At 34.3% G+C, this 27,806-nt stretch overlaps 1 protein-coding gene and 2 long non-coding RNA genes across 4 annotated transcripts; 1 reads left to right on the top strand and 2 right to left on the bottom strand.

Annotated features, from left to right (window-relative positions):
- Positions 1-2,169: 2,169 nt before the first annotated feature.
- LOC18422550 (mitogen-activated protein kinase kinase 4) lies at positions 2,170-4,194 on the bottom strand. The gene has a single exon (XM_006878497.3). The coding sequence runs from the start codon at positions 3,386-3,388 to the stop codon at positions 2,363-2,365; it is 1,026 nt and encodes a 341-aa protein (XP_006878559.1). The 5' UTR covers positions 3,389-4,194; the 3' UTR covers positions 2,170-2,362.
- Positions 4,195-8,396: 4,202 nt separating this feature from the next.
- On the top strand, positions 8,397-9,924 carry LOC110007458 (uncharacterized). The gene is made up of 2 exons (XR_002281267.2): positions 8,397-8,918; positions 9,530-9,924. It is a non-coding gene; the product is annotated as an uncharacterized LOC110007458 (long non-coding RNA).
- A 298-nt stretch (positions 9,925-10,222) lies between these two features.
- LOC110007421 (uncharacterized) lies at positions 10,223-12,108 on the bottom strand. Of its 2 annotated transcripts, none has more exons than XR_002281229.2 (2): positions 11,835-12,108; positions 10,223-10,686 (listed from the first exon to the last, which is right to left on the bottom strand). It is a non-coding gene; the product is annotated as an uncharacterized LOC110007421 (long non-coding RNA). The 2 variants fall into 2 exon arrangements; XR_016052510.1 differs by lacking the exon at positions 10,223-10,686 and adding an exon at positions 10,836-11,552.
- Positions 12,109-27,806: the final 15,698 nt, after the last annotated feature.

Raw genomic sequence — 27,806 nt, forward strand, 5'->3', positions numbered from 1 at the left:
CGGATCGGCGAATCGGCGATCCGGATCGGGAATCGAGTGAATCGGTCAGAATAAAGATTAAAAAAAATCCGAAAAATTTATTAAAATTCATTATAAATATTGTTTTTTAGGAATTCAATAAAAAATGAGGGTACTCCATTAAGAATTTTCATGTTTTTGAATGAATATGCGAATATTGATATGTTCTTTCCCTGCATGAACCGCCATTCAGCATTTAATTTACATCACACAAAAGGATAAACATAGAATTATCATGGAATAAGTATATCAACATACATGGACTACAATAAAGCATAAAATTAGTAACATATGATCTAAAAATAAAATGATAGACGACGTTATTGTTCTTCTTGGTCACGCTAGTGCCATTGATTGAATGCGTTTAACAATTCATTGATTCGATCTAAAAACGAATCATCGATATTAGCAGGCGTCTGACTATTCCCAAATCTCTCAGTGTTAGTGTTTTGTTGTGTTCCCAATCCAATATCCCCGAAGCTTGTCCATCCTTCATACTCACCTGCACTGTTGTGCTCATCCCTACACTGTTGCTGTTGGGACTCGATATGTGAATAATATGGCTGGGATAGGGTGGCCTCAGAATCATCATCTCTCTCACTTTCTCTTTGAATAATATGGATTAAAAAAAATTTAACAAATTTTCAAAAAAAATCGATCATGGATTAAAAAAAAAAAATCACAAATTTTCAAAAAATTCTATCATGGATTACAAAAAAAAATTCGATCATGGATTTAAAAAAAAAATCACAAAAAAATTCTATCATGGATTACAAAAAAATATTTGATCATGGATTAAAAAAAAAAAATCACAAATTTTTAAAAAATTCAATCATGGATTACAAAAAATTCGATCATGGATTACAAAAAATTCGATCATGGATTACAAAAAAAAAAAACATAAAAAAACAAAAAATTCCCTCATGGATTGCAAAAAAAGAAAAAAACAATTCGATCGTGGATTACAAAAAATTCAATCATGGATTACAAAAAACTCTATCATGGGTTACAAAAAAAACAAAAAACAAAAAATTCGATCATGGATTACAAAAACAAAAACAAAAACAAACATTTTCGATCATGGATTACAAAAAAAAAACAAACATTTCTATCATGGATTACAAAACATTCGATCATGGATTACAAAAAATTCTATCATGGGTTACAAAAAAAAACAAAAAATTCGATCATGGATTACAAGAAAAAAAAACAAACATTTCGATCATGGATTACAAAAAATTCGATCATGGATTACAAAATATTCTATCATGGGTTACAAAAAAAAAAAAAAACAAAAAATTCTATCATGGATTACAAAAAAAAAAAAAAAAACAATTTGATCATGGATTACAAAAAAATCGATCAAGTATTACAAAAAAATCTATCATGGATTACAAAAAAATCGATCAAGTATTACAAAAAAATCTATCATGGATTACAAAAAAAAAATAAAAAATTAATTTCTTCCATACGGGACTCGCCGATTCACTGTACGGACTCGCCGATCCCGTGCAGTGAATCGGCGAGTTACTGTGCAGAATCGTCTGGTTCTCTCTAGAACCGGACGATTCCCGTTTTTTTCATCGATTCGAACCGTCCATGGCGATTCCCGAGTCGAACCGGGGGAGTCCGGTTCGACTCGGCGATTTTTTAAACACTGATAGTTACATATCTCATTTTTAAATAAAAAATAAATCTCGCAAGCAAGCGCTTGGCCGGAAAAGCATGCTCCCAAGAGTATAGGCACTCTTTTTTTTTTATAGTTAAATTGAGAATGGTTTCCCCACTCTCGTTCCATGTAGATAGGGATGGTTATCTTCGTCTAAATTTTAAAGAGTCTTAGTATTCATATGTAGAGGTGCGGCCTTTCATTTTGATCTTTTTTAAGATGGAAATTGGATTTATTTTTAAGATGGAATTTGGACTTATTTTTTTTTAGATATGTATAGTCTCTAAAATGGAGATAATATGTACAAACAAAAAAAAAAAAAAACCTACATCCATGAATGTTTGATGCACCTCGTGAGGTACAAATGTAGAAATGCGTCCCCGATTCATAGGCTACTTTTTGAAATTTGAAATCTTGAATATTTTTTTGTTTTTAATATTAACTTGTGACCTTTTTCAATACTGTATCGTCAAACCCAAAAGTGATTGTCAAGCATCAACTCCTTTGTCCATTCATCCAATCATACAACTCAATTCATCACAAAACCATGTAATCCTTCTTCATCGTATATCCATTTCTACAAAAAGTAAACAAGCTAAAAACAATACACACAAATCCAAAACCGAATACTGGTAGAGAGAAAAAAATGTCGTGTGGAAGAAAAAAGTCAAGTCTCTATCGTGGAGCAACAAATCGGTGAGATAACAAGTGTGAAACAGGGGGCCTTCTCGTCGCATCCCTCTGCAAACAAGCCTCAAGAAAGCTTCTGAATTGCGGTGTTGTCCCTTGGGGAATAAACCTAAGGGGTGACTCGTCCCCGCATATAGCCCATATTAGAGTCCCGAAATCGGGACTTTTACCTAGGGGCAAAAGCGGATATCTCCCCATAAACATCTCCAAAGCACTGACCCCAACTCCCCATACATCACCTGCGTATCCATCGTAAACCCCCTGGCTGCGATCCGTGTCGATCCTCTCTGGACTCATGTAAGCGATGGTCCCAACCGATGAATTGCAAGGATCCATGGTCCTGCTTAAAATTCGGCTAACCCCGAAATCCGCGATTTTCACTTGATCGAGTGAGTTGATCAGGAGGTTAGCGGGCTTTAGATCTCGATGCACGATACGTCGCTTGTGTAGGTATTCGAGACCCAGCAAAACTTGGCGAAAAACAAGGGCGATCTGGGATTCGTTGAGGATCTTGGAACTGAGGGATCCACCGTCCATGAACTCGAGGAGGATTTGGGTCTCGCCGTTGATTTCGTAGAGGCCGTGGCATCGGACGACGTGGGGGTGGTGGGCTTGGCGGAGGATCTGAATCTCGCGGTGGATATTGTGACGCGTGGCGTCGTCCTGTAGGGAGAGGGGCAGCGTCTTGAGGGCGAAGAGCTGGGAGGAGGGGATGTGGCGCACGAGGTACACGTTGCCGGATGCGCCGCTGCCCAAGAAGTGGAGGCGGACGAGGTCGGAGTGACGAGGAGTATTATTGTCATTTGCTATTGCAGAGAGAGAGAGTGAGGAGAGAGGAGAAGAAGAGAGAGGGAGAGAGGAGGAGGAGGAGGCGGAGGCGGAGGAGGAGGGGGGAGGTGGGAGGGGCACCGGGAGAGGGATGGGGAGGGGAAAGGCTCGGGGGGGGATGGAGACGCAGGACACGGGTCTTGCCTTGGGTTTCCGTTTCTTGATCTCTTCTGGTTGGCTCATGGGTGCTTCTCTATGTTTTCCGATTTTACAGACTGCGTGTTTTTGGAAAAAAAAAACGGGTAGAGAGAGATGGGGAATTACAAATAATAATAAAATTCCTAAAAAAAAGACTGCCGTGTTTTGAGAGATCGGGAATCTTGATTACTGTTATGGAGTTGGGTTAGAGAGAGATGGGGATGAATCTTGGTTACTGTTATGCAGTTGGGTTAGAGAGAGATTTGGGGGTTAGAGAAAGAAATGCAAATATCTCAGTCGTCTTTAAGGAAATCTGGCTCCGAGAGGAAGAAAGGTCTCCGTTAATTGGGAAAATGAGCCACCGTCCTTAGAGATAAAGTGAAAGAGTTGCAGAGGAATTAAGATATGAATTGGGCTTTTGCGTTGCGTAATTGAATTGGACGCAATATTGAATTCAGATGAACATTAGAGGGCTTGCTGCACGCAGGCCAATTGGTGAAAAGGCTACTCTGCCGTGAGTTGTGTGACAGGGATGAGTGCTCGCACAAGACGGGTCTGAGGGATCAGCGGTCGCACAATGGGGTCAAAAAAAACTACGCAAGGAAAATGGTAGAGGATTGCTCAAGGTTTTAGAGAGAGAAAGTAAATAGGTGGGATGCTTGAATTTAGAGAGAGAAGGTTCGTTACCAGTTCGGTGAGAAGAATAATTCAGAGGAAGGAAATAAAGAGGAAACGGCCTTTGATGATGATGATTAATATAAAATTATATATTTAAAGCCTTCTAGTTTTCTATGATTAATATTAGTTAAAAGCCTTCTAGTTTTATCATAACATATAAGATTGCACCTTTAAACGGTCCTCGAAAATTTATTATAACATATAATTTTGGTGTAAAAATTTATTAGGATTATCTAAAAATCTATTTTCATCTCTAATTATAAAATGTTAAACTCAGAAAATGGTTAAAATCAAGTAGAACTATATACAAATGAAAATCTTGAAAATAGACTGTCTAAATAATGTTTTGCATGATGCTATATGTCTGAGATTAAAATTTTTTTTTTTTTTTTTCGCATTCATATATCTCAATGTCGAGATGATCAAGTAGAAGGTCTTTAAACATTAAAACAAACTTGTCCAATAGATTTTGAACTGCATATTTAAGTCTACATGTAAACTTTTTCTATAAATTTTATACTAATAATAATTGAAATAATGCATGAGAACTCCTAGGGGAAAAGATTGCAACGGAAAGGGTGTATGTGAATCATCCATTCTTATCCATAAAACCACAGGTATAGATCTTTATTTAGAACCAATAATACGTATCCTGATCTAATCCAATATTCCTTTTTTAAAAATTAGAAGCTGTATTTATAGTTGATAGGGAGAAGTATCGATGCCTTTCAATTTTCGTATTTTAAATTCAAATTCAATGCACAGTATCACAATAAATCCCTTAAAAAAAACCTTATATCCATATTTTCATATCTCCTGCAAAAAGACTTCTTCCCTTTTCTTGTTCCCTTTTCTGGTACACTCCACTTTCTAAGAGGAGCAGCATGGTTGTTCGTATGGACCTACAAAAGTATTTTGCCATTTTAATCTTGATTTATATGATTCTAAATGTGGTTGAATGTGGGTGTGGGTACAAGGATGAAGCCATTGCTTATCAAGTGATTGGGGACCAAAATGGTGGAAGAGATTACAGGACAGTTCAAGATGCCATTAAGAGTGTGCCTTCCAATAATACCCAGATTGTGAATATAGTCATCAGGCCCGAATTTACAGGCCCATCTTTGATGACAACTCTTTTTATATTTTTTACTTCCTCTTGCTTTTTTGTTATCTGTATTTGCTCTCTCTCTCCTTTGTCCTTCTCATTACCGTGGTTCTCTCTCTCTCCCCCCTTGGTTTCGTCAGGGGAAAGAGAATCCCAAACAAGAGATGATTGAGGGAGGGGAGGGTTTGTCCCGGGCCGATGACTTGAGATCTACTCCATCTATCAGTCCTTATTTATTCGTCATAGTCACACGGGAGCACATCATCCAAAGGATTTTTTCATCTGAAATTAATAAAATAATTTTTTAGATGGAACACCTCCAAGTTCCTAGACCCCGCATGAAACAATTTTCATTATTAATTTCCTTCGTCTTTTTTCATTAGAGAACTCTCCCCATCTCATATACCTCAAAAGCCCCATTTTTATTTCTATCTTTTAAAGTCAACTCAAACGTCAAAAGCTCCTTTCTGGCGTCTTTCTAGAGCAAGGAATTTATAGGGGCAGATGAACGAGTTTAAACTCCTCTAGGGCAAGTTTTGTTTTCCGGAAACAATCCATTGATGGGTCTTGGATTTCCAATGAAAATATGCATTCCACAAAAATATCGTATGTAGGTAGGTTAATGTAAAGTCCAGCCTCTACTTCCCTTTTTAATAAGTTTTTTTTCTAAATAAATATTTGAGAAATTATCACAAATATACCTTAATTTTGGTGTATTTATAAAAAAAAATTTCAACTTTCATAACTTTGTCCACACCATTTTCTTCAATTTTGATCTTTTTGTGACCAAAATAACTAATCCTATTACTCTTATTATAATCAAGAGATATGAAAACCAATAACCCTATCATTATATATATCTACATATATATATCCATATTGATATGTATGTAATGTTTATCTATACGGTAGTTAAAATGCTGTATAATATGGCTTAGGTTTATCAATATGTTATTTATAATTCAAGTTATTGGTCAAGTTATTATAATAATATGACTACGGTAAAGGTTTGGTCACAAAACGATCAAAATTGAAAAAAAAATATGGACGAGGTTGGGTTTTTTGTTGTGAATAAAAAAAAATTAAGATCTATTTGCGATAATTTCCCTAAATATTTTCCCACCCAAGGTGCTGTGGCTCCTATTGTCTCGTTTCTTTTCCTCCCATGGCCTTTTTTTCCTCATCGTTATGCTTTCTCTAGGATTGAAGGATGAGCGACCCTGTTAATAATTCCAATCGTTATGCAATTTTAGTAGAAAAGAATGCTTAAATTCCAGGGTAAACCAATACTTTTAGATTCAATGGATGAATTCTTCTTGAATGTTTTATAAAAAAATCGTTGATCTGCGAGTTCAGGATAAAAGAAGACTTTTGAATTCCAATTTAACACCAGAAAAGAATTGTCTTCCTACTCCGTTTTGTAATTTGTCTCAAATTTATTTTCTTCCATCTTCCTTCAGGTGCACTCACAAATCTTGCCCGGCATACAAAATATTCCCAAAAGAAAAAAGAAAAAAAAAATGCTGATTTGTTTTGAAATTTTCGCCCTCCATTTCCTCTCTTCTATAAAGGATAAAGCGAGAAACTGAACATTTTTAACAAATAAGAGAGAGATAAGCAGACTTTCCTTTTGATGGTTTTTTCTCCAAACTTTGGAACCTCATCGAGGGGGTGGCTCTGTTCATTGGAATTCGAATTATGGGGTGGTCGAACATGGTAGTCGGGACCTTTTATTGATTCTATGGTTTTTGTTTGCAGGGAGGCCTTTTAAGTTATTTTTCATTGGAAATTTTAGTGAGAGAGAGAGAGAGAGAGGTGATTTGGGTGATAAGAGAATGGAACGTTCTCTAAAAGAGAGACATAAATTGGGGAGAGAGAAGAGAATCAGAAACTCTGAAGAGAGAGAGAAGGGTTATTGGAAGAGGGTGATAGAGAGAGAGGTGCACGCATGTCCGCTAGACAGATTGAGAAAAGCCCAAAAAAAGGTTTGGGAAAGGACAAAGGATACCAGGGCCCCGGTCCTTTAGTGCTATTTTGTTGGGTAGCGTAAAGAATCTGCACCGTCCATACAGATGAACGGTACAAGAGCTGCAGCCCAACTTCAATAACAAAGGCTGCATCCCTGTAGAAACCGTATCCAAATAATAATAGAATAATTAATGGATATGAATAATGTAATAATTAATAGATATTAAAACAATCAATATAATAATTAATATATGTTATAATATAATTAACTATATATTAGGATGTGTATAATTAATAGATACATAATAATATATATGATATTAAGTAACATTATATATAATAATAATAATTAATAGATATTAATTAAAGTATATAATGAAATATTAATTATAATAATTAAAATATGATATATAATAATTATATATTATACTCAATAAATTACTCTATATTATTATATTAATAAGAAAAAGTTCATACATAGCTGAAGCTCTAAACAATCAAATTAGAACCTACCTCAAAAATTTCACTAAAAGAGGTTGTTTTGATGCTCAAATATCTGCAAATTGATCATCTCGACATCAAGATGCATGGACATAGAAAAAAAATGGATTTCAAGTTTTAAAAATAGTGCATCTTGTAACACATTTTTATACCATTAATTTTCAAGATTTTTGAAACTTTAAATTTTATAATTATAGATAAAAATATATTTTTTTTTATTTTTTAGAGCTTAAGCACTGTACAAGCCGCACCCATCACGTTCTTCTCTACTGTTACATTCTCTCCACTGTTACATTTTCAAAGCACCCATCACGAGAGATGAGAAACTTTAAGATTTTGTTTTTAAAAATAGGGCAAATGGGTCTATTTTCCCCTCTATAAAAAAAATGGTACGCATATAGTCAAAAACAAATTCTTACTAGGCCTATTTTTAAAAGAATATTTTTAGCCCTTTTCTTAATTCTTAGAAAAGAATCGATTTCTAAAGGACCTTCCCACTTGCCCCCTTTTTTTTTTATTTTTTTTTTTATTTTTAAAGAAAGGTAAATAATTTCATAAGGACTTGCCCAACTTGAAATATTACATCAACCCCAATTCCACATCACCCAACAACCCAATAAAAGCAACTAAGCTTGTCTCCTAAAGTTTATAAAGCTAAAAAGTAAAAACCAAGGAAAAGAAAGAAAGTTTTAAAATATATATATATATATCTGAAAATAATTTAATTTTTTTTTTTTTGTAGTACCTTAAAAAAATATCGTTAAAGTTGATATAGATTTATAAAAAAGCCAAATCGCACATCTGATAACTTTTTTCTAGAGATATGTATCAATGCGAGAGTCTTATAACATCAATATTTTATATATGTATATATATATATATAAAAAGGTGCGACCCATCTCGTATTCCATCCATTTGGGCCCCAACGGCTGAGATCTTTAGCCTCTTAATCAACGTCCCAGGTTTACATGGGAAAAACCCATTTTAATTAATGGGTCCTACAACTGCCTGCAAATTTGTCAGCTGACCTCTGTAAAATAGCAGCTACTCTGTGTCACCCTGTCAGCCACTCTCTCTCCCTGTTACTCTCACCCTTCTCTCTACGCCATTTTCCCAGTCTCTCTGCCCCCGTCAACTACTCTCTCTCCCTGTTACCCTCACCCTTCTCTCTCTACGCTCAGCCAGTACCCATTTTGCTACTCTCTCTCCCTGTTACCCTCACCCTTCTCGTTCTACACTCAGCCATTACTTCTCTCTCTACGCTCAGAGACCATAGCAGCTCTCTCCACACCAGCAACTACTATACCCTCTCGCCACACAGAGGTGAGTTTCATGGCTTCACCTCTGATTTTTATTTTATTGGGTTTTTTTTGCTGACTCTTATTTTTTGGAGGAAGTCTTGCACTATATTCTTGATTGTTGAGCCGCCCTTGCAACTTGGTTGTAGATGGTGTCCCCTATTGTTATTTATTCACCTCTGATTTTTTTTATATTGGATTTTTATTGAAACTCTTATTTTTTAGGGTTTTAGAGTGATGCTAGTGGTGTTGTTTCTCATATCTGATTTTCTTCAATTGTGGCTTGGATACACCAATTTGTACCACTGTATTGTAACCAATGCGCCTATCAATTACTGCAGTTTAAAAAATGGTCAAGAATGCAAACATATGGGTTTAGTTCTACTTGTACATTGTCTCCCAATAAAAATAAAGAACAAAAAAATGGAGACGCATATGTAAGAGAAACATGGGTTTAATGGCATATACTTGGAAACTTTTGATCATTGTATATAGGTTGTTTTAATCTCTTCTTGTTGGTCAAAAGCACAGATGACTATCCATTTAAAATTGTAAATAGGGTGTGTTACTTTGCTAGAAGTAATCATTATATTGGAATATGTGGAACTCAATGTTATATGCCCCTTGCTGTTGCAGGTCGAAAAGATGTGCCTCCTTGCTGTTGCAGGTCGAAAAGATACGCCACAGAAGATGCAACAAATTTTTTGAAGAAGATTTTATTGTATGGAAATGATTCAAGAGTAAAAGATTCAACAGTCATTTTTTGTTTTTAGCTTATGTAAATGTCATGTGCTAATTGTGTTGTATGGACATGGGGACATTAAAGAGTCATTTTTTCAGTAAACTAACAGTGTTGAATCAAAGAGTCATTTTTTGTCATGTGGTGAATGTGCTGATTGTGTTGTAAGCACGATGTTTGAAGTGACGGTGTTTGTTATAGAGGGGCTATTGTTCGAAATCCATCATTTTTGTACGAGCTGAAATTTGAATGGGAAACTGAAAAGTGATATTGAAATTGAAAACACTACAAATGTTTGGCTCCTCACCAGTTCATTTTTTTGTAAATGTTCGTCTCCTCACTGATATGCACTTTTTGCATGTCTATTAAGAGCTTTTCAATTTTTGCAGCTGTAACCATGGACATTAATAGTATTACAACCTTTTCTTCAAAAGATTTTGTAAATAAATTTTTGAAACCATGGATATTAATAGTGTTGTAACCATGGATATTCATTTCTTTAAAGGTTTGGCTCTCCGTTGGCCCGATCAACAGTATTGTAAACTAACTAGCATCAATATTTTTACCTCATTATTCACAGGTCGCACTTGAAAAGAAATTGACAGCTCTTCACAAATTTGACAATCAAAGGTTTATTCATCCACAAGACCAGAAAATTATAAGGGTGAAATTACTTTTGACGCTAATATCATAGAAAAGGCTTTCCCACAACAAAAATTTTCCAAACTGAATATTGACAACAATAATAACTGTGGTTGAATGACCATCGGTCTAGGCTTGTCCATGAGATGCACTTGCGATACTTGTGATTGATTCCTTTGTTGTACAATTAGGATGTCTCAAGTTCATAATGTAGTTTATCACTTTCATAAATTTCATCGCACCATCGGAAAAAAGTACAATTTGGACACCGATAGTACATTCTTCTAGGGTTGGATAGGGAACTTGATGTAGTTAAATTACATGGTATGTCGCACCGCAGACAGTTACGGTGTGGATATCCTCCATTGTTTGTGGAAGCTGATGACATCCTTATGGGTTCAAAGGTCTTGATCTGCATCCACATTTTATAAAAAGTAAACATAATGATGGTACTTATTTATGCCAAGATCAGACATTGAAATGCAATATTGAAGTGCTGGAATATATGTGAATAAGGCATGTAAAAATAAATTTCAGTAAATTCAATAACATCTATTCACATGGAAAATAGACATGTTTTATAAAAATTATCAGCAAATTCAATTACATCTATCTCTAATCCTGAAGTGACCGTTCTGTGGCATACAAATATAAGTAGACATTTTTTTTGACAATACGACAGGTATGGTCAAAGACTATGGATTGTTGTGCTTCTTGTACAGGTATGTCTCTTTTGAGGGGAGCATTCCTGTACAAATATTGAGCTTGAAATCTCTTGTTTCTATTGATATTTTTTAAAATATATTAGTTGAGGATATCCCCCAAAATTGTTGTGCTTGAGCTTAAATCTCATAATCTTGCAGGAAATGGAGTTCAGGGAAGGATTTCTGATTTCTCAGGCCTGAAAACAATTTCGAGGTCGAGTATTGGGCCTATTTTTCACGAATTGTTGAAGATCTTTGACATCAGTGAAACCCAGTTTGACGACCACATTTGACATATAAGCTCCATTTCTGATTGGGCTAATTTGATTTTCCTCGATACATCATCTAACCAAGTTAATGGAGAGATTTTCACCGACTTAAAACAAAGCCCACTCTCTAACACACCTCAATCTCGTTCACAGTCTTTTCTTTCTACAAAAAGTCCCTCTCATGAATGAGCCTTGAGTCTGTCAAACTACAGAAAGTCCCTCTCATGAATGAGCCTCGAGTCTGTCAAATATGTAAACCAACTTACAGGGGCAGCTCAACAATCAAGAATATGGTCAAAGACTTCCTACAAAAAATTGGTGTATCCAAGCCACAATTTAAGAAAAAATCAGATATGAGAAACAACACCACTAGCATCACTCTAAAGCCCTAAAAAATAAGAGTTTCAATAAAAATCCAATACAAAAAAATCAGAGGTGAATAAATAACAATAAGGGACACCATCTACAACCAAGTTGCAAGGGCACCTCAACAATCAAGAATATAGTGCAAGACTTCCTCCAAAAAATAAGAGTCAACAAAAAAAACCCAATAAAATAAAAATCAGAGGTGAAGCCATGAAACTCACCTCTGTGTGGCGAGAGGTACAGTAGTTGCTGGTGTGGAGAGAGCTGCTATGGTCTCTGAGCGTAGAAAGAGAAGTAATGGGTGAGCGTAGAGAGAGAAGGGTGAGGGTAACAGGAGAGAGTAATTGACAGGAGGAGAGAGAGTAGTAAAATGGGTAAAGGCTGACCGTAGAGAGAGAAGGGTGAGGGTAACAGGGAGAGAGTAGTTGACGGGGGGCAGAGGGACTGGTAAAATGGCGTAGAGAGAGGGGGGTGAGAGTAACAGGGAGGGAGAGTAGCTGACAGTGGGAATGAAAGTAGCTGCCATTTTGGAGAGGGCAGCTGACAATTTTGCAGGCAGTTGTACGACCGATTAATTGAAATGATTTTTCCCACGTAAACCTGGGACGTTGATTAAGAGGCTAAAGATCTCAGCCGTTGGGCGCAAATGGATGGAATACGCCATGGGGCGCACATCATCATACCCCTATATATATATATATATATATATATATATATATATATATATATATATATATATATATATATATATATATATATACAGAAAATGTTTTTATGTGTCAACGGGCTATTAAAATGAAAAGAGCCCAATAGTTCAAATTGAATCTGGATCAATCTAACTATCACAAATGTCTGATAGTGTTTGAATTTTAATTTTTTTTTACAAATCAAAATCACTTGAAATTTTAGATGTGTGTTGATAAAATATAAATAAATATTAAAAAAATATTTTACATGAAACAAAAAGGCCAAAATACCCCATAAATTTTTGGGGGTATTTTGATCATTTTTAATTTACGGATTATTTTTTTATATTTTTATTAGGTGCGGCTTGATGAGAAAAATATTCATTTAAAATTTCAAGTGATTTGAATTTGTAGAAAAAAATATTAAAATTCAATACTATCGACCATCAGATCGGCCTAGATTCAATCTGGGTCATTCTACTTATATTGTTCTGTGGGCTAGTGGGCTCACCCTAGCATATACACATGTACAAATCCAAATCAATTAAATTTTAGGGGTGTATTTATCAAAAATAGATGAATCTTTAAAAAATATCAAAAAAATATTTTACATGAAATAAATTGACCAAAATACCCTAAAAAATATTCAGGGAGTATTTTGATCTTTTTTTTCACTGAAATAATTTTTAATATATTTTTATTAGGTGCTCCTTAATGAAAAGAATGCACACTTAAAATTTCAAGTAATTTGGATCAGTAGAAAATAAAATAAAATTCAAATACTACCAGATATCTGTGATCATCAGATCGACCTAAATTCAATCTGGACCGTCACGCTCATATGTTTATGTGAACAATCCAATATATACACTTTAAGCAAGTTTCTTTGCTTATTCCATTACCGATTCGAAGTCAGAAAGTAAAAGAGAAGTTTGATTGGGTTAATATACAATTTAAGCAAGTTTCTTTGCTTATTCCATTACCGGTTAGAAGTCATAACGTAAAAGAGAAGTTTGATTGGGTTAATGGGCCGGATTCATGCATAAGGAAAGAGAAAATTGATAAAAGAGGTTTGACCGTGACCGATTGACATGTTGAAAGCAGCGGGTTACATAGTCCCTATTCTAATGGCTTCAAATTTGCAGTATTTTTATTTTCTTTGGGAAGTATTTAATGGGCCCTAGCTTTCCAAAAAGTTTCAAATATCATGATAAACAATAATTTTTGGCTGTGAAATTCTTAACTTGATCATTTCGACTTCGAGAATTATACATTTGAATAAAATTCTGAACTTTAAAATTTATGTATCTCATAATATTTTGTTAGGAATCTGTTTTCAAGTATTCACATAGCTACAATCTGCACTCATTTTTATGCTTCTATTTCATGTGAAATCAAAGCCGAAAATAGATTGTTACGTCATCATTAATATTTCGAACTCAGGAACGCCACGTTTTATTGATGTATTGAGGTGCAACTTTATAGGTCATCATAAGGTTTTCAATCTCCTAATTTTATTTTTACGGATGTCGCTTTACAAAATATCCTAAGACCACAGTTAGGGGTAGAGGTGTTTTGTCTGAGGTTTGAATAAAGTTATTCAATTCCATGCCCTTTCATCCACGAATTTGCAAAAATTATGCTCAAGATTAAGTTTGAATAGAAAGGGGAAGAATGGGGTTACTTCTCGCATGCACCCAGCGGTCTTGGTTGAATATACAAAAGCTAGTACCAATCCCATCAGTCCACCAACCGTGTGTCTAAAGTAAAAATTAGATTTAGTAAAAGCTAATCAAAATTAATATGTGAAAGTTTTGACTAACGAGTTTGATCACTTTAAATGAATGGTTTAAAAAACGGATCGGTGACCCGGATCGGGCATCTCAAAAATCGATCTGGATCGGTGAATCGACGATCCGGATCGAGAATCGGCTGAATCGGTCGGATTAAAGCTTCAAAAAAATCCGAAAAAATTATTAAAATTCATTATAAATGTTGTTTTTTAGGAATCCAATAAAAAATGAGGGTACTACATTATTAACTTTCATTTTTTTTATCAATTTGTGAATATTGAGATGTTCTTTCCCTGTATAAATTTATTTTAACTATTAAATTTGCATCACATAAAAGAAAAATCATAGAATTATCATGGATAAAATATATAATTATATATGGACTATTATAAAGAGTAGACTAATCAATGAACGAATGGACATTAAAATCTTGTTTTGGCGAAAAACCGTAACCCGCTAAAAAAACCTAAACTATTACAGCCTAACTAACTATAATCCAAAATTATTACAACCTCACTAATTATAATATTATATATTAAAAATATAATTATTAGTTTATATTTCATAATTATTTTATTAAACAAATAATAACAAATTTAAAATATTTTATAATATTATCTAAAATGTATTATTGACAACTGTAAAAAAAATAGTACATTACATGATTTATAATGTAAAAATTCATAAAAAAAATAAAATTTTTGGTTATCAATGTAAAAATTAATAAAATGCGTACAAATTTTGGAAATAACACTTCAATTTTTCAAAAATTTATTTTTTTAGGTTTCTATAATAAATTTAGTAAAAGAGATTGTTAGTAGAAAGATGGAGATTTCAAATAGAATAAACTTTGTATTTTTATTTTTTATATACCTTTCATATTATTTACAAAAATAATTATACCACTATATACAACAAAAATTAACGGTTATATAAAAAATTAATTTTTTTATTTTTCAATTTTTACGTCTTTTATATTATTTACAAAAATATTTATATTTATACCAACCACTATATACACAACAAAAATATTTATATTTATACTAACCACTATATATACAACAAAAATGCAACACATGCCCAAGGGGATTCGAAAACAACAAAAATATTTATACCAACCACTATATACACAACAAAAATGCAACACATGAGTAAAAAATTCAAAGTAATAACCATCAAGCCATCTAACTACATGTATTTATAAATTGCTGATTAATAGACTATATTTACATTTCTTTTTCATTTAATGATGTTTGGGAATTATCCCACATCGAAAGATGGGTATTCAAATTTGGTATATAAATATCTATGCGATATGAATTATAAAATGTGTATAAAAATATTAGGGCAACCTCGCATGTGCGTTTGGACACACATGTACGCGTGTGAGTGTGCGTGGGGTACGCTCACACGTCCGCTCGAACACACGTGTGAGTGTGTGTGGGGCACGCTCGCACGTGTGCTCGGACACATGTGTGCGCGTGTGAGTGTGCGTGGGACATGCTAGCACGTGTGCTTAGATACACGTGTGAGTGTGCGTGGGGCACGCTCGCACGTGTGTGTCATGTGTTACGTGTGTGAACCGGGCTGAACCGGATGAGAATCGATGGTTCCACTTTAGAATCGATCTGAACCAGATGGGAACCGACGGTTCCACTCTAGAACCGGGCGGTTCCTGGTTTTCGGTTGGAACCCTGCACGGGCACGCGTATTTCCGAGTAGAACCGGGCGAGTCCGATTCGACTCGCCGTTTTTTAAACACTGCTTTAAACCTTTAAAACAAAGTTAAGGTGAATTTTTAAATATATTTCATATCGATAAACTTTTAACGTGCGTTCGGACACAAGTGTGAGTGTGCATGGGGCACGCTCGCACGTGTGCTCGGACACATGTGTGCGCGTGTGAGTGTGCGTGGGGCACACTCGTACGTGTGCTTAGATACATGTGTGGCATGTGAGTGTGAGTGGGGCACGCTCGCACGTGTGTGTCATGTGTTACGTGTGTGAACCGGGCTGAACCAGATGGGAATCGGCGGTTCCACTTTAGAATCGGTCTGAACCGGATGGGAACCGGCGGTTCCACTCTAGAACCGGGCGGTTCCTGGTTTTCGGTTGGAACCCGGCACTGGCACGCGTATTTTCGAGTAGAACCGGGCGAGTCCGGTTCGACTCGCCTTTTTTTAAAACACTGCTTTAAACCTTTAAAACAAAGTTAAGGTGAATTTTTAAATATTTCATATCGTTAAACTTTTAACGTGCGCTCGGACACACGTGTGAGTGTGCGTGGGGCACGCTCGCACATGTGCTCGAACACATGTGTGCGCGTGTGAGTGTGCGTGGGGCACGCTCGCACGTGTGCTTAGATACACGTGTGCACATGTGAGTGTGCGTGGGGCACGCTCGCACGTGTGTTTCATGTGTTACGTGTGTGAACCGGGCTGAACCGGATGGGAATCGACGGTTCCACTTTAGAATCGGTCTGAATCGGATGGGAACCGGCGGTTCCACTCTAGAACCGGGCGGTTCCTGGTTTTCGGTTGGAACCGGCACGGGCACGCGTGTTTTCGAGTAGAACCGGGCGAGTCCGGTTCGACTTGCCGTTTTTTAAAACACACCTTTAACCCTTTAAAACAAAGTTAAGGTGAATTTTTAAATATATTTCATATCGTTAAACTATTACTTATTTTTTATGTATTTTTTTAGTTTTTTTTTTTTTTTTTTAACTACAATCCCATGTATTAAAAGTAATTCCAAACCTCAATCAACTTCTAAAATAATCTTAAAAAGAAGAGAACTGGTTTTGGAAAATCCTAATTTATTGTTTGGGATAGTTTGAAGACATGGTTTTTACAAGTCCTAGGACTCATATGTAATATGTGGCCCCCTCTTTATTCTCCATTTTTTGGATAGATTTTGGACCCAATTTTTTAGATTATATAATCTCTAATATGAAGAACATGATTGTGTAAAAACAATAAATCTTGAAAACTAAAATAATAAATTTTTGAAGAAAAATTTAATCAAAACTTTGATTTTACCTTTTTTAAAAGGGACCACAACTCCACTTTCGTCCTTAAGATGGAGATGGGATGCCTTGGAGGACACAAAGGTACCACTTTACCTATTTTAAAAAAATATATATAAAATACTGATTATGGAAAAAACACACAAATCTTTGTCAAATACATCCAAATCAAGTAAAAAAATTTTGTATAATATGTATTTATTTTTTTTTAAATTCCCGGAGTTATACACATATCTTGGGGGTACTTTGGCCTCACCCGTTGGACAAACCGGAGCAACTCAGAGTCGACTCCAAGTCTCGGCACCCCGGTGAGAACTATATTGTGTGTATGTACTATGGTTTTATTTTGTGGATATTCTAAATGTAGTCTCCATTAACAATTCATCTCCTTCATTGATTGGTGTAGTGAACAGATTGTACTCACATTAGATCCCCAAAACGTTTATTTTTCAACTGGTGCCTTCAATTGTAATGCCCAACATTGTGATATTTTGTACCATACGTTTGAGTGAAGGTTTTAATTGTAAATGATATTTTTCAGGGAAAAATTGTTCATTAGTACGTCATTTTTAATGTTGAGTGGATATGGGGCAATATTCTGATTGTGCAAGTTCTGGCTATGGAACCTATTATTCAGCCACTATTACTATCGGGACTGATGCGACCAACTTCATAGCGACCTCTCTCACTATCGAGGTTTCTGCAAACTCACCTCACTTCTATTCTCTTATTCACACACTACTGCTACCCTCACCTGTCCAGATTTGCTTCACTGATATTTTCTCTATGTATTATGGAACCGAATTTCGGCTATGGCTGGATCTTAACGATGGTAAATAGGTTGCCTTTGACCTGGATGCAACTCAGTGGGATCTAGGTCCTGGTCCATCTTGGATCAATCATATTGGGTCGGCTTGACCTAAGTCAATGTATATCCCTATAAATACATATATTTTACATGATACAGTATAATAAGAGACCATTTATTTTAATACAAGGAAGTCACTACCACTCTTGTTTATTTGATTTTAAAGCACGTGGTTGTGAATGTATCATTGACTAGACTCAAAGTTTTAAAAAAAAAAAAAATCTCAAACTTTGTAACAAGCCCCAAGCCATTCAATTTTTTCTAATACCAATTGTGACTGTTTTATAACAACGATAAATAGTCGTACAGTATACAACCCTATTATATATCACTATATATTAATTTTAGGGAAATGATATCATGTCATCATGTTATTATAATATAATGAAACTACACTTCTAGAAAACTATGTTTGTGGTATTTGTATGACCTAAAAGTTTGCACACAAACTCTCTTCATATTAGTAATCAATCTCAAACAAATAAAAATAAAAATTTTGCACCCTATATATGGTCAAAATGAGTCCCTCTAACAATGAATCTAGACCGTTTATTTGGTGAATTTCAAGATCTAGGCTTTTATGAATTTAAAAGTGTTTTTTTCTTTTTAAAACATTGTTAATATAATAATAATAAAATTATCTAAAAATTTTGAAAAGAAAAAAAATCTTTCTAAGGCCTAAATCTAAGTATCTCACCAAAATGGATGACCTATGTTAATTGGGCTAAAAACACATTCTAGGTTGTGTTTTCAAAATTTTCTTTTTTTTGTCAAATTTTTCTTTTTTTTTTTGTGATTATTCGCTAGAATGAAAAGATAATATATTTTAAATTTGAGTCAAACAAATAGCCCTAACATGACATTGTTTCATTATATTACTATACAATCATTGAATGAAATCACTCCTCTCTTATATTATAAATATATGTTATTCATAATATTATATAATAGATATATGTTATTCATATTATGTAATAAGTTTTTATTTTATTTTTATATCTCGACCCAGACCAGATTGGACACTATACGACATGGTGGGTCAAGTCTAGGTCCTATTGACTTAGACCCGACTTGAGTCCTAGACTAACTTACACCCAGTCAGGACTGGTGGACCCAACCTGAACTCTTATCTATTTACGGACCTGCTTGTCTGATAAGTATACGTGCTCCAACAATTCAGGCCTGAACCTCGCACACATGCCACACATGTTGGGACATGGGACATCTCCCTTCAAGGAGACTAGGTCCTGAACCCATTGCCTGCATAGTATGGAACATAAACAAGTTTGATACCTCCAACATGTTTCAAGCTTTGTTGTTAATAACCTTCAGTTTGGGGTTCAGACTCGGATAAAGAAACTTGTTAACTTTTATTGTTGACCAGCTTCAGTATTCCTTAGTTTTCCCCTAGTTTGGATGCCACACAAGTTCTCACCTAAAGCCCTCAAAATGTAAGTTGGATAAAAACTAGTATTTTCAATTTGAGTGTGGTTTGTGTAAGATGTCATCTCAAGCAATTAAAGTAAGGCTCACCCCTGAGTCGTGCTAAGAGATGCAGTTCCGGTGCCCGAAAACCTAAAGATGGCTAAAAATCTATTTTCACACTTAATTAGGATATTGAATTTTGGGATTATAATACCAACCTTAAAAAGAAAGAAATGTCACTCATGTCTGATATGTGCGTAAAATTTTTAAAATTCTAAAACTAAATAGATACTCCCATTTCTGGAAAATCAAATACAAGTATTTATAAAAAAAAATGATCTTGAAATAGTCGTTTGATTATTCTAAAACATCTTTCCAAATTATAAATCAGTAAAATAATCCTATGTAGGTCGTTTTACCTAAAGGAGTAACCGAGTAAGCCTATGGAAATAATGCCCCTGAGTATGGGTAGACCTTAGTTACTCTTTAAGTAGTCAACGACACAAACAACAGATATATTAGTGATATATACTAAATTAAGATGATTTCTATCACATAAATCACATATCCATTATTTATTTTTATATTTTACGTACTTGTATAATATTTATAATTTATTGATTAATGGGGAAGTGATGTTCCCATAAGAGGCGCATGATGCATAGGACGTGATAGCACATGGACCCCCCCCCCATTGATAACCTTGTTAAAATGTAAAGCTAATTTAATCTTAAATAGAAATTATTCGTAACCATAAGTATTAGATAGAAAAGTTAAATAGAATTGATAAAAATACAAATGGACATGGGAGAGTATAAGAAAGTTCATCATCATCAAAAGCCATTTCCCAACTAATTGAAGTCTGCAACATAAATCTTGTGCCACCGTTTTGCTCCATTAAGAGTCATACCTAATGCTACCGTTTTGCTCCATTAAGGGTATTACCTAGTAAGGTCATATGTCTTCATATGATTTTTTACCTCTTCCAACTATGTCATTTTTTATCTATCTTTCGTCTTTTCAGAGACTTTCATTTGAACCAATTCATACCATAAGAATTAGATTTTTGCCAATTAAAACATTTACTCTCATGTAATATCTTTGTTTTCATAAAGAACCAACACCATAGACTAAGAGTTAGATTTTTGCCAATTACTGCATTACTCTACCCATCTGATAGAGCAAATCCTGAGCTTGAAGAGCTCCATTTTTTTAAACCATTTCACAACATAAATCAAGAATGGTTTGCCAAATTTATCAAAAGATAAATCACTCAAATAGGTGTTTGATATTAGAACTATGGTAAAATTCTCACTTTAATGGGGCTCGGTTATTATAAATTAGAAATCTTCAACTTAGGAGAAAAACTTATACGCTACAACAGAACTTAAGTTTGTACTTGCGCTTAAAACCTTGAATTCAATGGCAAAATGTAATGCATAGTATGATCCTATAGGCCATACTAAATACCCTTAGAAAAGAGTGTTATCGAGTTGGAGATTCAAGAGAGAAACTAAAAAGAAGAGGAAAAATAAAACTTGACCAATGATTTCTGTAATAAATAATAAAATACTTATTAAATCCAAGTGATGATGCTCTTTTTATAATATACATTTTTCAGAAACTTTATTGGATGGATGTATTTTTTTTATTTTTAACTTAGGATATGTTTGATAAAACATTATCTTTAATGTTTTGATTTGCCGATGTGTGTTCTGGCTGTTCTTTCCTGTGAGCCTCTTCAGTGGCTGAATAGGGAATATCTCTCTGTTATTGAACACGCTGTAATGAAGCTTCTATTGCCACTTATGGCTTTTCAAGCAACAATTTTACATTTGAAACTTGGCAGAATGCTTTAGCATGGCTTGTCATCTTTCTCAAAACCCAAAATCTAATTTTAGAGAGACAAGGGAAACCAAAACACCAATATCCAATGGTAGAGGGAGAAATAAAAAGGATGAACTGTCTCTAACATCTTTCTCTCTCTAAAATCTTTGGTTTTATTGCTTAGACTTGTGGGTAACTAATAGAAGGAGGGCCTCTATAAATTGGCGTTTCTGAAAAGAGAGAGCTCTATTGTAAAAATTGATATGTTTTCCGGTTAGAGCATGGTGGTTTGAAGGAGTTTTTGAGGAGATAGGGTTACGATTAGGAGAGATGGGAGGGTGAGACTTGAGTTTTAGAGTGGTCCTTTCGAGAGAGAGAGAGAAAGTTCAAAGGAGTGGTTTGTGGGGAAGAATTTTTAAACAAATTATTTTGGCCTATCAAACATGTTATAGGCTCTTGGAGTGGTTTGTGGGGAAGAATTTTTAAACAAATTATTTTGGCCTATCAAACATGTTGTAGGCTCTTATCACATCGTTTAAGATCAAAATTATTAAATATTCTACAATATTTGATGCTTGAAAATTTGAGGGAATAGTAAAATAAGAAAGAAACAAAGCCAAGCCCAAGCATAGTTCATGTTGGATTTGGTACTATAAAAAATCACCCACATATAGAAATCTTATATTTGGAGAAGAATTTTTAAACAAATTATTTTGGCCTATCAAACATGTTATAGGCTCTTATCACATCGTTTAAGATCAAAATTATTAAATATTCTACAATATTTGATGCTTGAAAATTTGAGGAGGGAATAGTAAAATAAGAAAGAAACAAAGCCAAGCCCAAGCATAATTCATGTTGGATTTGGTACTATAAAAAATCACCCACATATGGAAATCTTATATTTTGTGTGATTGATTAAGATTGATCCATATTATGTGGGATTTAGATATTCCCATATTATGTGAGATTGAGATATTCCTATATTTTGTTAGATTGAGATATTCTTATAGGGAATGAGATTGACATTGATAAGTTTCTTAAAAGAAATAGAAATTCAAAAAGATTAGGATTTTTGGATTTATCTCTTGGGTTTTGAGATATATGTAAAATCTATAGGATGTTTTCTATTTAATATGGACTCCTAATCTTATATATATGAGATGAAAATATAGGGAATTTTTGTGTGCCCTATTTGGGTCACCACATGGGAATGGTGGTTCCTTTGGATAGAGAGTGAGCTAGAACCTCCTGTGCGTAAGATGCAATTTCCTATTAAAGAGAACAAAGCTTTTTTTGGACAGAAACATTGTCATGATACCTCTTTTACACTCCCAAAAATTACGAGGCTTGCTTTTTGTGGAGAAGCGGTTCCCATTGAGATTTTGGGTGGTTCGCGTCTCTATCTGGTGTTGTCCGGTTTGCGTCTCTATCTAATGTTGTCGATATTGCCAGACGTAAATAAAAGTAAGGGACAGTTGTTTAAAAGGGTATTTTTGACTTGGGATTTTTGTCGAGGTTTGTTCCAAAATCTTTAATGTAACTTTCATTGGTATAGTAGATTTCTATTTGACGTGCCCATGATGTAGCCCTTTTAGGGTGAACCACGTAACTCTTTGTATTCTTGTTGTGTTTGTATTTCATGATTTATTTATTATATTTTATTTATCAAATATTAACTCATCGGGTTTAGAGTTTCTGTGCACAAGAAGTGGTATCAGAGTCCTGGTTTAGGGTCTTCGGTAAGGCAATAAAGGTTTTAAATGCAAAGTTCGAGTTGGAGAAATTTGATGGCAAACACTATTTTTCAGCAAGAATGATAAAAAGAATTATTTGGTAAAAAATGAATAATTTGTGAAGCTATCCAATGTATGTTGGAATGGTGAGCAGGTGATTTTGATATCAATGTAGAGATTGTTGGATTTGGTGCTATCCAAAATCACCTATATGGAAATCTCATCTTTTATGGAACTGACTGAGAATGATTCATATTATGTGGGATTGAGATATTTCTATTATTTGGGATTGAGATTGATACTGATAAGTTTCCTAAAGGAAATAGAAATCCAAAACAAAAAAGATTAGGACTCTTGGATTTATCTCTTGGGTTTTGATATATATGTAAGATCTATAGGAATTTCCTATTTAGTATAGAGTCTTAATTTTATATATGAATTTTTGTGTGCCTTATTTGGGTCACCATAGGGGAATGATGGTTCCTTTGGAGATAGAAGGAGCTAAATCCTCATGTGCATAATATGTCATTTCCTCTTAGAGAGAGAAAGCTTCATTTGGACAGAAACATTGTGATAATACCTCTTTTATACTCCCAAAGATTAAGTTGTTTGTTTCTTGTATATTGAGATTTTGGGTGGTTTCCCTTTTAGTAAGAGAGAAAGTCAGTTTCTCGTTGGTCTCGCGTCTCTATCTGGTGTAGTCGATATTGTCAGAAGTAAAGTGTTATATAGTGTTGTCGATATTGCCAGAAGTAAAGAAAAAGAACGGAGAGTTGTTTAAAAGGGTTTTCTCAACTTGAGAATTTTGTCGAGGTTTGTTCCAAAATTTTTAATGTAACTTGCATTAGTATAGTGGATTTCTATTTGATGTGCCCATGGATGTGGCCATTTTAGGGTGAACCACGTAAATCATTGTGTTCATATTGTTTGTATTTCATGATTTATTTGTCATATTTTATTTGTCAAATATTAACTCATCGGGTTTAGAGTTTCCACGCACACCAAGTGGTATCAGAGCACAACAAGTTGTATCAGACACCTGGTTTAGGGTTTTCGGTAAGGCAATAAAGGTTTTGAATGCAAAGTTCGAGTTGGAGAAATTTGATAACAAATACTATTTTTTCAGCAAGAATAATAAAAATAATTATTTGGCTAAAGATGAATAATTTGTGAAGCTATCAAATGGATTTTGGTATGGTGAGCAGGTGATTTTGATAACGAGGTGGAGATTATTGGATTTGATGTTATCCAAAATTATCCACATATGAAAATCTCATATTTTGTGGGATTGGTTGAGATTGATCCATATTATGTGGGAATGAGATATTTTCATTATTTTAGATTGAGATATTCTCATAGGGATTGAGATTGAGATTAATATTGATAAGTTTTCTTAAGGAAATAGAAATCCAAAAAGATTAGGACTCTTAGATTTATCTCTTGGGTTTTGATATATATGTAAAATCTACAAGAAGTTTCATATTTAGTATGGAGTCCTAATCTTATATATATGAGATGAAAGTGCATGGAATTTTTGTGTGCCATATTTGGGTCACCATATGGAAATGGTGGTTCATCTGAAGAGAGAGTAAGCTAGAGCCTCTTGTACATAAGACGCAATTTCCTTTTACAGAGAAGAAAGCTTCATTTAGATAGAAACATTGTGATGATACCTCTTTTACACTTACGAAGATTGAGAGGCTTGTTTTTTGTTGAGAGGCGATTTCCATTGAGATTTTTGGTGGTTTCCCTTTTAGTAAGAGAGAAAATCAGTTTATCATTGCTCTCGCTCTCGCGTCTCTATCTAGTGTTGTCGATATTGACAGAAGTAAGAAGTTATCTGGTGTTGTCGATATTGACAGAAGTAAGGAGCTATCTGGTGTTGTATATATTGCCAGAAGTAAAGAGAATGACTAAAAAGTTGTTTAAATGGGTTTTATCGACTTAGGATTTTTGTCAAGGTTTGTTTCAAAATCTTTGATGTAACTTTCATTGGTATAGTGGATTTTTGTTTGTCATGCCCTTGGATGTAACCTTTTTAAGGTGAACTACGTAAATCTTTATGTTTTTGTTGTTCATATTTCATTATTTATTTCTCATACTTTATTTGTCAAATATTAACCCATCGGGTTTAAAACTTCTGCGCCCAACAAGTGGTATCAAAACACAACAAGTGGTATCATAGCCCTAGTTTAGGGTTTTCGGTAAGGCAATAAAGGTTTAGAATGTAAAGTTCGAGTTGGAAAAATTTGATGGCAAACACTATTTTTTCAGCAAGAATGATAAAAAGAATTATTTGGCAAAAGATGAATAATTTGTGAAGTTATCCAATTGGTGTTGGCATGGTGAGCAAGTGATTTTGATATCAAGGTGGAGATTGTTGGATTTGGTGCTATCCAAAATCACCCATATGAAAATCTCATATTTGTGGAATTGATTGAGAATGATCCATATTATGTGGGATTGCGATATTCCCATATTATGTGGGATTGAGATATTTTTAGTTTCTTTTCTCATTAGACGCAAAGTTTAAAACATATCTTGATGCATGGAGATCCCATGTCTTATTTCTTAAAACCCCCTAGACCAACTTTAGACTCTCATTCTTTAACCTAAACAAATTTTATAAGACATATCTTTTGTTACGCAGCTCTTTCTCCCTTTCTCTCTCTGCCAATGTTTTCCAAATCCCTCTCTCTCTTTGTCTATTTTTTTAGGTAAGTAACATCTTTCTCCATGCAAACATCAAAACATCCACCGACTCTCTTGAAAAATAAAGAAAAAAGATTAGGTTTTTTCAACCCTAGCTTGGGTGTGAATTTGTTGTGCTCTGATTCCACTTGTTGTGCACGAAAGCACTAAACCCGATGGGTTAATATTTGGCAAATAAAGTATGAGAAATAAATCATGAAATACAAATAACAAAAACACAAAGATTTACGTGGTTCACCCTAAAAAAGCTAGATCCACGAGCCCGACAAACAGAAATCCACTATACCAATGAAAGTTACATCAAAGCTCAACAAAAATCCCAAGTTGAGAAAAGCCTTTTAAACAACTCTCCATTCATTCTCTTTACTTCTGGCAATATCGACAACACCAGATAGCTCTTTACTTCTGGCAATATCGACAACACCAGATAGCTCTTTACTTCTGGTAATATCGATAGCACCAGATAGCTCTTTACTTCTGGCAATATCGACAACGCCAGATAGCTCTTTACTTCTAACAATATCGATCTCAATCAATCCAACAAAATATGAGATTTCCATATGTGGGTGATTTTAGATAGCACAAAATCAATAATCTTCACCTTGATATCAAAATCACCTGCTCACCATGCCAACATCCATTGGATAGCTTCACAGATTATTCATCTTTTGTCAAATAATTCTTTTTATCATTCTTGCTGAAAAAATAGTGTTTGGCATCAAATTTTTTCAACTCGAACTTTGCATTTAAAACCTTTATTGCGTTACCGAAAACCCTAAACCAGGGCTCTGATACCACTTGTTGTGCGTGGAAGCTCTAAACCCGATGGGTTAATATTTGACCAATAAAGTATAAGAAATAAATCATGAAATACAAACAATAAAAACACAAAGATTTATGTGGTTCACATTAAAAGGGCTACATCCACGGGTACGTCAAATAGAAATCCATTATATCAATGAAAGTTACATCAAAAATTTTGGAACAAACCTCAACAAAAATCACAAGTCGAGAAAACTGTTTTAAACAATTCTTCATTCCTTCTCTTTACTTTTAGCAATATCGACAACACCAAATATCTCTTTTCTTCTAGCAATGTCAACAACACCAGATAGAGACGCGATATCAACGAGAAACTGACTTTATCTCTTACTAAAAGAGAAACCACCCAAAATCTCAATGGAAACCGTTTCTCTACAAAAAAACAAGAATCTTAATCTTCGGGAGTGTAAAAGAGGTATCATCACAATGTTTCTGTCCAAAAGAAGCTTTCTTCTATCTAAGAAGAAATTGCATCTTATGCACAAGAGGCTCTAGCTCCCTCTCTCTCCAGATGAACCATCATTCCAATATGATGACCCAAATAGGGCACACAAAATTCCCTGCACTTTCATCTCATATGTATAAGATTGAGACTTCATACTAAATAGAAAACTTTTTATAGATCATACATATATCTCAAAACCCAAGAGATAAATCTAAGAGTCATAATCTTTTTGGATTTCTATTTCCTTTAGGAAATTTAACAATATCAGTCTCAATCCCTATGGAAATTCTATTATATTGTAATTCAAATTTAAAAGTATACACCACAAAAAACACCACACGGTAAGACTATTTCATTTTGAAAGTGTTTTAATCGTGGTAGTATATATATATATATATATATAACCTGAATAAGTTAGGTGTATTGGCCATTCAAGAAGCCGATCCACATCAGTGATCCAGTTGAGAGAATTGGCTAATAACAAATTTAAAATTTTGAAACAAAAATAGAAATTGAAGATAATGATTAAAAACAAAATCGTGGGAATCGAGCAGTGTTGGGAAACTGGGACAGTCCCTAACATTTTCTGGATTAGATTAGGCAATTCCAATCTGACATGAGAATGTTTTAGACATTAAATAAAGCCATCAAACTACCTAAAAATTATTGACGAAATAAAAACAACCAAATTGATTATAAAGATATTTTCACTTAGATGTCTCCTTAACCATTTAAAACAAAAAACAAATTACTATGTTTAGATTTGAGTAATTGATCCACTCTTGTTACTAAATTAAAATGATGAAACTACCCATGTTTGTTCTAAGTTTCAATCCTTGATATGTTATTTACATT

Source organism: Amborella trichopoda, chromosome 3 (assembly GCF_054954075.1).
Source record: "Amborella trichopoda isolate Santa Cruz 75 chromosome 3, AtrichopodaSantaCruz75HAP2 v2.0, whole genome shotgun sequence".
NCBI classification, from domain to species: Eukaryota; Viridiplantae; Streptophyta; class Magnoliopsida; order Amborellales; family Amborellaceae; genus Amborella; species Amborella trichopoda.

What these genes read in the sequence shown, in the direction of transcription:
- LOC18422550 (XM_006878497.3), bottom strand. Translation starts at nt 3,388, where the DNA reads ATGAGCCAACCAGAAGAGATCAAGAAACGGAAACCCAAGGCAAGACCC.